Here is a 16,365-nt window from a genome sequence, read left to right as displayed (position 1 = left end):
ATGGCTATACATTGAGAAGTGTCTGAGGCAGTTCAGTATGTCACCAAAGACTCAAACGTCTACAGGTGTAACATAGAAAAGATTCTGGCTGGTTACATCTCTGCCTGATATGAAGGCGCCAACTCTCAGGATAAGAATAAACTCCAGAGGGTTGTTAACTCGGCCTGTGACATCACAGGTACCAGACTTCACTCCATCAAGGACATCTACATGAGGCGGTGTCTTAAACAAGCAGCCTCAATCCTCAAAGATCCTCCCCACCCAGACCATCCCTTATTCACTCTGCTACCATCATGGAAAAGGTACAGGAGCCTAAAGACGAGCACTCTGCGGCACAAGGACAGCTTCTTCCCCACGGCCATCGGATTCCTGAATAATCAATGAACCAAAGACATGGCCTTATTTTCCGTGCATTATTATTGCTATTAATATTTTATTTTTTATAGTGAGGTTGTAAGATGGTTATAATATGAATGTTTGCACTTTGATGCTGCCACAAAACACAGAATTTCATGACTTGTTTGTGACAATAAATCTTGATTCTGATCTTCATACACTTTTCCACATGTGAAATATTCAAGTGTTCCCTGTCATCATTGTTCAAACATTTGAGTTTACATACTGACAATTACTGAGGTTTCTTTTCCACTGCTTGACACTTTTAGACTTTGGGAGAGAGAGCTAACAGCCTTGGTTCATGTTTATTTATTGTTGTTCATACACAATTATTTATCTACTGGAGCAGTGAACTCCAATGCAAGAACCAGGCAATAAAACTAAAGATTTGCTGTGCACATTACGCAAGCAAATGAATCCAAGATTATCAGCTTACTAAAGCTAACACCTGGTCTCCACCAAAACAGACAAGATGCTATAAATAAGCTACTGCCAGCAACCTGCAGAAAAATACTAATTCTTCACCATCTGGTGTCAGTTGAACTCAACCAAGAAGGTTAGAAAAAACTCTTGACAGCAAAAAAAAGCCACATTTGATGCAAACTCAGCAATACTAAATCACACTTGGAGTTCCTACCTCATTAAGATTGTAAGTAAAATATTTTAAATTTCAATTTAGACATCGGGCAATTTCAGCCCATGAGCCCATGCTGCCCAATTAACCTACAACCCCCAGTACGCTTCAAACAGTGGGAGGAAACCAGAGCCCTCGGGCAAACCCACACAGACATGGAGAGAACATACAAACTCTTTAGACAGCACAGGATTCAATCCCTGGTCCCTATCGCTGCCACTTTAACAGCTTTGCACTGCTACCCTAACCTTGCTGCTTTATGTATTTGACAATACTGGTCTCCCAAATTACCACTGTAAAACAAAATCAGAAAACACATTGCAAGCTTTTTATTTAGAAATGTTAACACACCTATGATAACATTGGACTAAGGTGAGAAAATTAAATACACCAGCTGCATCAATCTACTGCCTGATTATTGAAGCTAGTGGTGGAAAAAATATTTAAATATTACATAACTATTTGTGATGCAAATTAATATCTGCATGAGCCTGCATATGGCCATAATGCTCTGGGAAGGAGTTTTCAGAATGTTTCAACTATGCAAATAATGAAGGATCCTCTTGATTTTTCAATTTTTTTGAGAAAGGATGCATGAAGTTTTTTTTGTCCCTCTCCCATTTAATCAAAACATTCAGTAGCCAAAAAATCTTTGTTTCTGACAAGCTGAGGACATCCAGGGTAATCACAAAATATTTAATTATTCTTTTTAGACACATTATTCAAAGTTAGTATATTGCTCACTCAAAAGAACAAATATTTTGAAGCCATCAATTCACACATCAGTCCCAAAATTAACATGATATAATTATGAAAAGCAACGCTGATTAAAACCAAGTGCTTCACAAAAAATCTGTACAAACCCTGTGCTACAATCAATCCTTTGACTGATAATAATACAAGATTTCCAAAGTCATCTCTAAGATTACATGATGGAAACAGCGGGAGTTTTGTAGCAATACATAACAATACACATCCCATGTGTATGTTAATTGACCACTGAAATTGAGTGTTAGAATCCAGAAAATAGTTGAGAATAAGTGGAAATAGGTTCTTGATGGAAAGATCCACACATCTCCCACTAATAACAGTGGCATAACTTCACGTGTCAATGGCACAAAGTTCAATTTCCAGAATGATCATATTCTGACTCACTGGCATCTGTTTGCATAGTATTCCAATTTAAGATATATAGCTATTCTAATGTAGTGCACAACTTTGCAACCATCAAGATGGTGGATAATGGCATACGACCAATACAGAGGTAAAAGATAATGACTGTGACTTACAAAAGTTAACAAGAGGATTCAATGAGAGACAAATCATGGAGGAAAATTATGCAACTACTTATTGTCTACAAAATAAATATCTTTCATCTTATTTATATGCAACCCTAAGAAGCAAACAGCAAATATAATAAGGGTTTGCTTAAAGCAGAAAGGAATGCAATTTTCAGTAGTCACACCTATGAATAAAAATATTGTTGGAGCCTTCCCATAGAAAATCCATTTAGCTTCAGAATGCATTTTGGACATTTATCTCAAAAAGAGGAGAGTGGCTCAATTTCTCCGCTTCTGGTGGGTAGGGCTTACATATAAAGTGGTCCCGGTTTCTCCAGTCTCTTCTCATCAGAACACCCATAATCCAAAGTACGTACACTAACTTGGTCTACACCCGAAACAATTCTGGGTGGGCAACTGATCTTTGGATAGCATTTATTATCAACTGTGGAGGAAGCACAACTAGCAATTTGACTTGAATGTTGCAGACTGCCCAAAAGCTGCATTTCCTTAAGTTTATAAAGTTAACAGATGATTTGATTGAAGTTTTCCCAAATATTGCCAGGCAATCCTCTTCCCTGTCCTGATGCAGGCTTTCATCTTGAAATTTTAACATACATTTTTTGCTTCCACAAATATTGTTTGATCTTTGAGTTCTTCCAACATGTTTTTAGTTCTGGATTCCATCTGGAAAGGTAGCAGGTGTTCCTCATTCTGGTGATGAGAGTCTTGAGGCACCTATTCCTCTTTCCTTATGGTAGGAGCGAGAAAAGGGCATGAGCTGGATTATGTGCATCCTTGATAATTGCTGCTGTTCTCTGATGGCAGCAATCCATGTAGATGTTCTTGGTGGTGGGGAGGGCTTTGCCTGTGATGTCTTGGGCTGTGTCCACTACCTTTTGTAGAGTTTTACACTCAAGGGTATTTGTGTCCCCATACCAGATCATGATGCAGCCAGTCTGCTCCACATAACTGGAGAAATTTGCCAAGGTTTCTGTTGTCATAACTATAGCTCTGCAAACTCCTGAGCCAGAAGTGTGTTGGATCCAGGAAAGATCCTCTGAGATAGTGGATCCCAAAAACTTGCTCACCCTGTCTACCTCTGATCACCCAATAATCACTGGATTGTACACCTCTGGTTTTCCCTTCCTTAAGTCAACAATCAGCTCCTTGGTCTTGGTGACATTGAGTGAGGTTGTTGTTGGTGCACCATTCAGCCAAGTTTTCAATCTCCCTCCTGTATCCTGACTCATTGCCCTTTTTAATCCAACCCACTACTATGATATCATCAGCGAATTTGTAGATGGTATTGTTGTCATATCAAGCCATACAGTCATGGGTGTATAGCCAATAGAGCAGGGGGGCTAAGAACACAGTACTGATGGAGAGTGGGGAGGAGATGTTCTTACCAGACCTCACTGATTGTGGTCTGGAGGCAAGGAAATCCAGGATCCATTTACACCATTGGGTGTTGAATCCCAGGACTTTGAGTTCACTGATGACTTTTGAGGGGATGATGACATTGAATGCAGAACTGTAGTTGATGAAGAGCATCCTGATATATCCATCTTTGCGGTCGAGGTGCCCCTTATCGGTAGGCCTTCCTTATCTTGGTGTAGCAGTGTAGAGCCAGAGAGGTTGCATTCGCAGTAAACAAGCTGCTACAGTAGGTGAATTGGAATGGATCCAGGTCGCCACTCAGGAAGTAATATGCTTCAACACCATTCTTTCAAAACACTATCACTGTTGATATGAGTCCCACTGGTTGATAGGCTTGTTACCACTTTTCTCTGGCACTGGTACAATTGACACCTGTTTGAAACAGGTGGGTACAACACTTAACTGAATACATTGACAATTTGGTCAGCATAGGTTTTTAACTACTCAGCAAGGTACTTCATATGGACCAAATGCTTTGCTTGGATTCACTCTCCTGAAGGCAGCAAGCACGTCATCCTTGGATAGGAGAGGATCATCAAGGAACATGGGGGTGTGCAGTGATGGTTCTTCCTTATTCTTATAGTAGAATTGGGCATAGAAAGCATCGAGTTCACCTGGGAGAGACCTGCTGACTCCTTCTGCACCAGATTTGGTTTTGTAGTAGATTATTAGGCTCACCACAGCTGTTGTCCTTTGTTTCCATTTTCATCCAGAAACTCCACTTTGCCAGGGAGATGGCTTTTCATAAGTCATACCTGTGACTTCTGTATTGATCTGGATCTATAGACTTAAAAGTCTGTGATCATGCTCTCAGCAGGTTCTAGATTTCATTGTTCATCCAGGACTTTTGGTTGTGGAAAACCTTAGAACCATTTGGTGGGGACACATTCATCCACAGCTGTTTTGACAGAGTGACAGATCCTGAGCCGAGTCCTTGAACACTGCCCAATTCACTGACTCGAGAAAGTCTATAAATGCTCTTCAGCCTTCTATGACCAGCTTCTAGCTGTCCTGATCTCTTTTTAAGCTCTGTCTGAAGGCAGAAGGAGCACACCCAGGTGATCTGGCTTGCCAAAATGTAGTGTCAGGAAAATCAGTAGGCCTTCCTTATCTTGGTGTAGCAGTGAGAGAATGTACAGCAGATTACATGCTGGTGGTAGTTGGGCAGGGTTTTCTTGAGACAAGTATGGTTAAAGTCACCAACTAAATAGTGTGTCAAAGTGGTCCACCTCTTGTTTACTAACCACACTGTGCAGCTCCAAAGTGCCTGTTTGTAATCGGCATCGGCAGGGATAAACTCGGGTGAGAATCACTGATAAGAACCAACAAGGTAGATGGAAGGGTCTGCATCTGATCGAGATTTGCTTCAAGGCAATAGAGCCATAACTCAACAGAGCCATAACTCCAATTTCTGAGCACCAGGAGTTGCATTGCAATTTCACATAACAAAGTCGCATCAATGGTGCATATCATAAATAGTTTTTTATTAATTTTTTTTTTAATTTAAAAATACAGCATGGTAACAGGCCATTTTGGGGCACAATTCTGTGCCGCCCAATTAACCTACACCCTCAGTACGCTTCAATCGGTAGGAGGGAAGCGGAACTCCCAGGGAAAAACCACAGAGACACTGGGAGAAAAGACAAACTCCTTCCAGACAGCGCAAATTCAAACCCCAGATCCAAATCGCTGGTGCTGTAAAGGCATTGTGCTCACACTTCGCCAACCGTGCCGATGTGTTTACTCCCCACTCCACCCATTACATTATGAAGGCAAGTTTTAGTCACACATCTCAAATGTTCAGGTATCAATTTCAGGATTCCAAAAGGGAGAATTTCCATAACCAAACAGTCACTCTGCATTCCAAATATGGTGGCTTAGATCTGCTTTACCTGGGCTTACTGGTAGCAGGGAAATCAGTGTCACAAGGCTAGGAAATTCCATTAGTTGAGGTACTTGCTAGATTGGCAGTAAATTGACTACAAAAAAAGTGCCAAATTAACTTAGTTGTCTGTCAGCCAAAACTTCTGATAATAAAAGCTCCAATTACAGGAATAATTGGTGATAGGCCATCACAAGACCTGCCTGATTATCAATGGCTCATTGAATTCAATGTCAGGATCATCTAGTTTGCTAGTGAGGAACAATGAAGAGGAATAAATCTCTAGCAAAGGGTACAACTTGGGGAGAGAAAAATCTAATTTGCCCAAGTCCATTAAAAGTCACCTTTTGGTTCTCAAGTAATTGCATAACTTAAATGATAGATTAAATTAACCCTTAATTGAAACATTCAAGCTTAGGCCTTTTCCAAAGTTATTGCCAGAATTGCTTATTTCCATCAATCTATTTTTGTTGGACTCCCAAACAACTGTAGATTTTCTTCATCTCTGTTCCAGCATGGACTAGTAGGGCCAAAGTGGCCTGTTCTGTGCTGTATATGGTTATATGAAACGCAGTGAAGCTGCCGTAAATAAATTTAATAAAGTTAAAATTCACATTTTGTCTCTGTTCCCAAAATTAGATACTTGTTATGCATGTAATATTTTAAAATACATGATCCTGCATTCATTAAGAACTTCTTATACTTTCACAGTATTTCTTGGTAACAAATACAAAGTTGTTATTTTATTGTGGAAGGGGGTCAGCTTGCATTAAGATGATATTTTGCACACTAATCGCATTAGAATTAGGTAAAAATTAGCTTACAGTAAAGTGGTCCTCCTCATTAAAGTACACAGATGAAGGCTCTGACTCATTTGTCAGTCTCAAGATTTCAGCCTCAGCCAAGATATTCATTACCACCAAAGTAACATATGGTGAAAGAGCTTATAAGATTTACAAATTAGATCAGGTGATTCAACTAGCCACACCTGATCCGAGGATTTATCAAGCAGTTATAGATCCAGTACTTCCAGACATCTACTGAAAATGCCATATAGGTATGGGTGATAATACAGATTTCAAGGTTAGAGTTTGCTATATAACAGAAAATAATGTAGCTTTTTTTTTAAAAAAACAGCTCAATGTTTAAATATTGCTTCAAAGAGAATAAATCACAGGCAATGGATGAAATTTGGTACTTATTGTTCATGCAAACTACTTGATGAAAATGCATCACCTGAAATCAAATATTTGAGGCCTGCAAAAGTAATTTTTCAAAGTAATGACAATTAACCGTAAAGCAATTAGAAGTTTTCTTTAAACAAAGCCAAAATTGAATAAGAATTACAGTATTCACAAATCAGCAATTAGTAAAGAGTTCAAAGTTTCAATGATACAGAATTCTATACCATATGATAATTTAATCATATTTACCTCGAGGAAAAGGATTTGGTTGTACAACATTCAGAAATGTACGTGCCAGCTGAAATAGGATTCCAACAAGTCCAGGATCATAATATACCTGAGTCACATAGTTTCCAGCAGGTACAGCCCCAAAATCCAATGCTTCAGTTTTAGCTACATAGCTCCACAGTTGACCATCACTTCCAGTGTGAGCACAAAGCATCAATAAAAGCACTGTTACCACGATAACCATGACTGTAAACTTACAATCCAGAAGAAACTTTTGTGTCCAATTTTAAATTGGGACAGAATAAAACTGATCTTGAAGCAATGCAGAGTAGCTTTGGGGTAACCAGGAGAACGGGGAGCCACTTCAGTCTCTATGCCTTGGTGTCAGCATCTTTTTTTTTTAAATTGTTCCCACATCAATATTCAGGAAACAAAGCACAACAATCTCTCAATTCTTTATCCAGTCTTCAAACAGCAATCAGATTCCAAATTTCAGACATGACCATTCAAGCCTTCTTCAGAAACCAATGTAGTGTACCATTTCTGGCATAATAGAAAATGTCAGCTGGAAACGTTGTTTAAGATTCTGCAGTCTTAGCTTCCCGAATTAATGCTCAGAAGGAAAAGCTGCATTTGTGTAGGGAAGGATAAGTTAACCCGCCTACCGATGAGTATTAGCTGGCTCAAGCACAGTAAAAGACATCTTACAGGTCCTTATCTGTAACAGAAAGGTACAGTAAAACGATGTCAGGGAAAACAAATTCTTAGTCAAAAGTTTACATTTTTAGATGAATTAACTGTAAACCACAATTTTCATTCTGGAAAACACACAAATTACATCAAAGGTTTTAACTATAACTTGGGAGTGGCATTCTTGCGGCATGTGGGCATACAAAAGATCATTTACAGTGATGCATAATGCAGACAAGTTTCATTTGAAATGTTCAGGAGTTAAATGTTCAAAATGTAGTTTTACTTAAAAAATAGTGTAAACTGTCACATTAAAAATATTACTTGAGCAACAATGGGAAAAAATCATCTTCAAACATTAATGGGTCAACTAGGATAATATATCCCAAAGAAACACTCTTACTTCTTGGCCAAATTGTTCTTGTTTCTCCAAAGTCCTAAAATAAACAAAAAGATCATGAATGAACAATATGGCTGTTCAGCAAAATATCACATTTGTGAATTCCATCCACATATGCAAGAGTACTAGACTGACAAGGACCGCTCCTTCCATGACTCCCTTGTCCACTCCTCCATCCCCACCAATATTTCCCTTGGGACCTATCCCTGTGACCACAGAAAATGCTCCCACACCTCCTCCTTCACCACCTTTCAGGGCCCCAGTCCTGCCAAGCAAAGCAACAGTTCACTTGTGAATCTGCTGGGGTTATCTACTGTGGTCTTACTATGGTCTCTTCTACATTGCAGAAACTGGACACAGACCTGGAGATTGCTTTGTTGCTTTGTTGAGCATCTCTGCTCTGTCCATGCAGTCGCATGGATATCCCAGTAGCCACCCATTTCAATTCTCCATTCCAATGCCAATGTGTCTGTCCATAGTCTCATGTACTGCCAGACTGAGACCACCTGTAAATTAGAGGAACGACACCTCATCTTCTGACTGGGCACCTTCTAAACAGATGGCATTAATATCAACTTCTCTGCCTTTCATTAAAACACCCACCTCCGTCGTACCCCATTCCCTGTCTCCTTTCACACAGAAAGGATAAATTCTACCTAATCCCTTATCATATCAAATCAACCTCTTCTGTTGGTCTGGATTCCTCCCCCATTATTTGAATTCTGAGACTTTCTGATATATCCTGTTTCTGCCTTTTCTGATTTTTCCTTGAAGAAGGGCTTAGATCCGAAATGTCAGCAATACATCTTTGTCTCCTATAGATGCTGAAAAGACCAGCTGAGTTCCTCCAACATTTCAGTATTTTAACTACAAGCACAGTATCTGCAGCCCATAGTGTTTCACATAATGCTTTAATCCCACCAGGAAAACAAAAGCAGTATTCTCACGTCAATCTTATCTTGTTTGTACATCATCCAGGAAGATAAAGATGCAGACAATTACAATTTTTAGGCACAAATCAAAGTGTGGGATTTCTCAAGTAGGTTCCTCTGGATGAATAATGCCATAAAGAAATCCAGAACCCCATCAAAAATTAAACCCAACTTATTGGTCACATGACCCATTATCACCAAGCAGCACTTTGATGAATTGTGATCTTTCTATATTCATAGTTGTATATAAATGTACACTGCTGGGTGCATTGCCCAGGCCCTCATAAACAAACTGACTTATGATGCAAGAAGTAACCAAGTTCTTGCGTTGACTTCAAATAGATTAAAGATAGAATCTCTAATGTGCTTCATATAAAATGAGATGTTTAGCAGTCTTTCTCTTCTCGTGCAGACCTTTGTGATTAAGGAAGAGTTGCTGCCCACTTTATTTTTGAGGTGTTGCTCTGTGGGAACCACAGAAAGAGGAAAGTGCATTCAACATTCACGAGATCCCAGCATCTACAGCCTTTAGTATTTTGCAGAAAAGGGAAAAATACCTTTTCAAATGACATGGGCTAGTAATTTTTGAGGTAATACACTCTTTCCATGGACTGCCAATGTATGGATGAGATTATCCATGCCATCCTAAATTTATGTGGCTATAGAGCAGAGATTCTCAGGAATCAGCGGGGATGTCGAAATTTACAGAACCCCGGGCAACAAGTCCACCAATGTGGACTTGAATTCAGCACCGTAAGGAGCTGGTACTTTTTGCCTGTGTCTGTAGGTCGAAGACGTCTGCTATAAAACACAAGTGGCACCCATTGTTCTTTTACGCGTTGTTGCAACACTGCACCAATTGCATGGTCGGATGCGTCTGTAGTTAGCGAAAGGAGCGCTTTGTGATCTGGGTGGGCAAGACTTGCCACAGATGCCAAAAATTCCTTGGTTCTTTCGAAACTTCCTCATTCCAATGCAATATATTTGATCTTTTTCTATTTAGTAGGTCAAACAGTGGGCGCATCATGGCTGCCGCTCCTCTAATGAAACAATGGTAAAAGGTAACCATTCCTATGAATCGTTGCAAATCCTTCTGAGTAAGAGGCCGGGGAAAATTGCACATGGCAATCTCTTTGTCCAACAATGGTATAGTTCCAGTACAAGAAATCCTGTGGCCAAGAAAATCAATTTCAGCTGTACTGAATTGGCGTTTTGCGGGGTTGACTGAAAGGCCAAAATTCTGTAATCTAGTGAACAGGAGACGGAGGTGTCGTTTATGCGATTCCTCATCGGGGCTCGCTATGAGGATGTCATCCAAATGTACGAAGGTTCCTTCTAAGTCCCTAGTGACAACGTCCATCAATCTTTGAAACGTCTGGGCTGCGTTCTTCAACCCAAACGGCATTCTGATAAATTCAAAGAGACCAAAGGGGCTTATAATAGCCGTCTTTGGAACATCCTCAGGGTGAACTGGAATCTGATAGTATCCCTTTACTAAATCTACTTTGGAAAATATAGTAGCATTAGCCAACTGTGCTGAGAAATCCTGAATATGAATGATTGGATAGCGAACAGGGATGGTTGTATCGTTCAACTGCCTGTAGTCCCCAACCACCACAGCTTTTAGGCACCACGTGAAGGGGTGAAGCCCAACCATGGACTTTTGGACTTGCATACCACCCCTAATTCCTCCATTACTGCAAATTCTGCTCTTGCAATTGTAAGCTTGTCTTTTGGAAGCCTACGAGCCCTAGCATATACAGGTGGACCAGTTGTATCAATATAATGATATACACCATACTGCGGCTTATTATCCTCAAAATTAGTCGTCAACAGTCCCAGGAAATCCAAGTATTGAGGCGTATGCATTCTGCTGAATCGCCTGAACTCTTACCTGTTGGAAAGAACGACACATTCTTTTAAGAGGCAAACTTTGGAAGTTAGCCATGTTTATCAGACAGCATTTATGTATATTGTTAGGTCTGCTTTGTTCATGAATGAGTGAGACAAACACCAGGCTGAGTCGAAATCAGGGTTCTTTGTTCTTTATTACCGGATTGTAACACTTGTGACTAAACATGTTAGTCGGAGAATGCATTCTGCCGTTATCAGCAAAATGGTGATTTTTTATACCCTTGGATATGTGCTTAGAACATCATCATATCATTACTTGTCCAATGACTAAAACTGTTGCTATCCTTTCCCTGCTAGCTTCCTGCCTCTCAATCCATCAATGTCTCTCTTATCTTGTAAGTACAAGGATGCATTTACATCTTGTTACAGCCCTGTACATTCCCATCTCATGATGTTTTACCTAACAGGAGTACAAGGACACCTCCCCTTCTTGTTACTGCCCTGTACAGGGTAACTCCCTACACATTCCCATCTCATGATGTTTTACCTAACAGGAGTACAAGGACACCTCCCCTTCTTGTTACTGCCCTGTACAGGGTAACTCCCTACACATTCCCATCTCATGATGTTTTACCTTACAATATCAACCAGGAGTCCATGCTCTCTCAAAAAATCCACGCCTAACAGGGGAAAACTTACTGAGGCCACCATGAATTTCCAGTAGAATACCGCTGAACCCATATGTATCGTGACCTTCCTCATTCCGAAAGTAGGAATCATGGTACCTTTAACTGCTGAAAGCAGTGGAGTACGTGCACCTTGTGCCAATTCAAACTCCAGCCAGGCCGAGGATACGTGGGTGACCATCATAACATCAAAACTGTCATCTTCTTCGGCCTGCTGAACCATGCATTTTCTGGGGGAAACACGATAGTGCATCAGTTAAGTGCATCTCCTTTCCACACTTGTGCATCAGAGTGATGTTGTACTTCTAGAGTCTGAGCATCATTCGCTATAGTTCTGCTGGCAACGCGTGTATTGTCAGCAGGGTAGGTGGTCGGTTTCTATGATAATTGGCCTCCCATAGAGCAGGCAAAAACAACCGTTAATTGTTCTTTTTCAATTTGTGCGTTCCTGGTTTCCATGTCAGTAAGTGACCTTGAAGCATATGCCACCAGTTTTCCATCTTGCAGTCATGCTGCACCTGGCCATATTGCAAGGCATCAGAGGTCAGCATCACTAGTCTTCGTATGTCGTAGTAGGAGGACTGGTGGGCACGACAAGTGTCTCTTTAAAGCGTCAAAAGCTTTCGACTGCTGTTTGTGCTAGATTCACTGTTCATCTCTGTGCATCACCTGCCTCAGCAGGGCTGTCAGCTCACTCAAGTTGGGAATAAATTTTCCAGATAGTTTACCATGCCAAGGAATCTTTGCAGGGCTGCCACATCTGTTGGCATTGGCATTTCACTCATTTGGAGGAGTCCACCTTCAGGTTGTTGCTGGTAAACACGTTTATCTTCCATGCTCAGCCAAACACCTTCTTTGTGTCTCTATGGATCTTTGGAATACTTCGCTAGTTGAATGGATTCCAAATGGCATCTGCAGGAACCTGTACCAACCAAATGCAGTACTGAACATGGTCAGTAGCAATGAATTATTGTCGAGTGAAACTTGACAGAACAAGTTTTTCACATCTGGGATCTAAAAAATACTGTTGCGCTGGCCTTCTGTGAGGAAACAACTTCTACGGTGTGCATGGGCTGCATTGAGGTCTCGCGGGTTTATGCAGATCCAGACCTCCCATCGATCTTTCTTCTTGGCGGCCACCACGGAGGACACCCATTTGGTCTGCTCCAAAACTGAAGTGATTACATCCAAGTCCTACATTCTGTTGAGCTCTGTCTTGACCTTTATCGCCACCGGTATGCGGTGCACCGGATGAACTACAGGTCTTTCCACCAGGTTGAGCCATATGGAGTACATCACCGCAGCTCCCCAACTCATCTGAGAAAAGCTTGCTGTATTCAGGAAAAAACAATTCTGCGATAGATCTTCTTCAGAGGTGCTTATCTGGTGTACCCCTCTGCTGAACGAAACTAGACCCATGTCCATGACTGCACTCAGGCCTAGCAGAGGCATGAACCACAAAGAACATGTAACCATCCCTGCAGCGCACTGTGCCATTGGCTTGGACTCTGCTGCCTCCATATGCTCCAGACTCATTGACCTGATGGATGGTTTAACCTGTTCCACAGTTTTCAGCCAGTTGCATGCCTTTTGTGATAGGAGTTGCACTTTGCTCCTGTGTCGACCTTCATCTCTGCCACCTTGCCTTTGACTTTCATGAATAAGAGGGCCTCATTGTTTCCACTGGGTTGTCTGCTATCCATGGGGTCAGCCCATTGACACAGTTCTGGCTCCAGCTGGTTGATTATCCTTCTGGGTGTGGCCCGTATATTGGTCTGCTGTCTGGATCTGCGGCATCTGCTGAAATGGTTCAACTTCCCACAGGTTCTGCATGGCTGGCCAAACACTGGGCATATTTCTCTTCTCGGCATGTGATCGCCTCCGCAGCTGCCGCACCAGGCCCTGAACAAAAGTGTGGGGTGGCCTGGCTGACTCTTGCTCCTCCCCTCCAGCCACTGTCCGTTCACTGGTCTCTCCTGGATTACGTCGATGCTCATGGCCTGCTGTTGTGGAAAGGCCAGCTTTTTACTGTTTTCCTCAGCGGTTTTGTACGCCGAATAGGTAGAAATGGCCTCTGCTAGCATTAGTTCTTTTCGCATACTGTCATCATAAATACCACAACCATCCTATCTTTAATTAATTCCTCACAGACCGTTCCAAGTTACAGGTCCTCGTCCTGATTTTCAAATCACTGATGTATGATTGACTCACCAGGCTTTTGATCTTTAGTATTAAATTTGTGCCTTTGTATCATCATATTTTTCTGTGGATTGCACATTGCCCTAAATTTTCATTTTAAACATTCAGGGTCCTCTCTCGACTTAGCCGGGCTGGTAATGAGTTCCCTACGCACACTTCATTTGTGTACTCAAACGACCTCTCCCTTTCAATGACTTTCAGGCCCACTAAATTTAACAAAATGTACGCTCTGGCGCAGGCAGGCTTGTCACTGTGCGCTGCCGCAATAAGTATGTCATACTCTAACTCAAAAATACACCAGTTCTCCGCTACATTTCCTTCAAGTGCAAGTGGGTCAGACCATCTAAATCTATCCACCATTATGGCAACTGTTGCAAATATGATTCTCGTTACTCACCAATTGGAAGGCCTCAGGCTTCTGACACTGGGAATGTCGACCACAAGTGGCAGTTGTTCAAACAACTATTCATACTGTATCTGCAAACTATTGGACTCAATAACAAACTGGATGGACAAGTTCAAGAGTAGACAGAATCTATTTCCACTTCAAAAGAGACAAATTCAGTCAGTATTAACCCAATACATAATTAATACAAGAATGAAGTTGCAAGTGCCAGGGAAAAAGGAAAGGGATTGGCAGCAATTGGATGGACCAAAGTATTGAAGGGAACTGTAGACTCCCCTCGCCAAATTAAGCTTGCCTCCATGCAGATTTTGTCAACAATTATTCCATTCTTCATTACATATTTTCAATAGAAAATTCTTTCCATATCAGTGGTTATAATGCAACTCCCTCTAACCCAATCATCAAGGATCCTTATTAATCACATCTTTAATGTACATCCTGAACTTTCTACTCACATATCCTTTCTTTCCAGAAGCAACATGGCATTGTCAATGCTCCCACATTTCAACACAATCTCCAGGTCCAATCATCCTCAATTCTACCTCAATTCCTTCATCTCATCACTTACCAGAGAAAAAGTCTTCAAACATCAACAACTGAACTTTGGATATTCTGCTACTCTAATTTTTTTAATATTCAGCAAGTTAAGTTCATTTATCATTAAAATGAGCCAGTACTTAGTCTGTCCAGGTCTGTAACAGAACGTCGAGCATTGGTACACTGAGCAAAGGCACACCTCGGGGCTGTGTGCTCAGCCCACTCCTGTTCACACTACTGACCCACAACTGCATTGCCAGATCCAGCTTCAGCAGAGTCATCCAGTTTCCAGATGACACAACAGTAGTTGGCCTCATCAACAACAATGAAGAGTCACACTACAGAGAAGAGATGGAAAATCTTGCAATGTGGTGCAAGAATAACGAGTCTCAATGTAGAAAAGACTACAAGAGATGATAGTGAACTTCAGGAGGACCAGAGAAGACCACCCTCCACTACACATCAATAACTGAGGAGATTGTAGCGAGCACCAAGTTTCTTGGAGTTCACCTAACTAGTGACCTATCACGGACACACATCATATCCTCACTTGTCACGATACTGACACATGGTTACATTGGTGGAGCAGTGGTTGGACAGGCCCCTTTACATTCTGGGCCCCCTTTACATTCTGGGCCCCCTTTACATTCTGGGCCCCCTTTACATTCTGGGCCCCCTTTACATTCTGGGCCCCCTTTACATTCTGGGCCCCCTTTACATTCTGGGCCCCCTTTACATTCTGGGCCCCCTTTACATTCTGGGCCCCCTTTACATTCTGGGCCCCCTTTACATTCTGGGCCCCCTTTACATTCTGGGCCCCCTTTACATTCTGGGCCCCCTTTACATTCTGGGCCCCCTTTACATTCTGGGCCCCCTTTACATTCTGGGCCCCCTTTACATTCTGGGCCCCCTTTACATTCTGGGCCCCCTTTACATTCTGGGCCCCCTTTACATTCTGGGCCCCCTTTACATTCTGGGCCCCCTTTACATTCTGGGCCCCCTTTACATTCTGGGCCCCCTTTACATTCTGGGCCCCCTTTACATTCTGGGCCCCCTTTACATTCTGGGCCCCCTTTACATTCTGGGCCCCCTTTACATTCTGGGCCCCCTTTACATTCTGGGCCCCCTTTACATTCTGGGCCCCCTTTACATTCTGGGCCCCCTTTACATTCTGGGCCCCCTTTACATTCTGGGCCCCCTTTACATTCTGGGCCCCCTTTACATTCTGGGCCCCCTTTACATTCTGGGCCCCCTTTACATTCTGGGCCCCCTTTACATTCTGGGCCCCCTTTACATTCTGGGCCCCCTTTACATTCTGGGCCCCCTTTACATTCTGGGCCCCCTTTACATTCTGGGCCCCCTTTACATTCTGGGCCCCCTTTACATTCTGGGCCCCCTTTACATTCTGGGCCCCCTTTACATTCTGGGCCCCCTTTACATTCTGGGCCCCCTTTACATTCTGGGCCCCCTTTACATTCTGGGCCCCCTTTACATTCTGGGCCCCCTTTACATTCTGGGCCCCCTTTACATTCTGGGCCCCCTTTACATTCTGGGCCCCCTTTACATTCTGGGCCCCCTTTACATTCTGGGCCCCCTTTACATTCTGGGCCCCCTTTA

The 16,365-nt window shown here is 42.1% G+C and overlaps 1 protein-coding gene across 15 annotated transcripts in view; it reads right to left on the bottom strand.

Annotated features, from left to right (window-relative positions):
* Positions 1-16,365, bottom strand: part of prom1a (prominin 1a) — a 239,385-nt gene that overhangs the window by 200,414 nt on the left and 22,606 nt on the right. For 13 of the 15 annotated variants that reach the window (XM_069925152.1, XM_069925151.1, XM_069925132.1 and 10 more), the window contains exons 2-3: positions 8,138-8,171; positions 7,066-7,762 (exon numbers count right to left, since the gene is read on the bottom strand). In XM_069925152.1, the coding sequence (XP_069781253.1) occupies positions 7,066-7,288 (223 nt within the window). In that variant the 5' untranslated portion in view covers positions 7,289-7,762; positions 8,138-8,171. The remainder of the gene's footprint in view (positions 1-7,065; positions 7,763-8,137; positions 8,172-16,365) is intronic. The other 2 variants (XM_069925144.1, XM_069925145.1) reach the window with 2 other exon arrangements.

This window comes from Narcine bancroftii, chromosome 3, assembly GCF_036971445.1.
Source record: "Narcine bancroftii isolate sNarBan1 chromosome 3, sNarBan1.hap1, whole genome shotgun sequence".
NCBI classification, from domain to species: domain Eukaryota; kingdom Metazoa; phylum Chordata; class Chondrichthyes; order Torpediniformes; family Narcinidae; genus Narcine; species Narcine bancroftii.
Note: the sequence above shows the minus strand (reverse complement) of the source record. Positions and strands in the feature narration are given on the sequence as shown.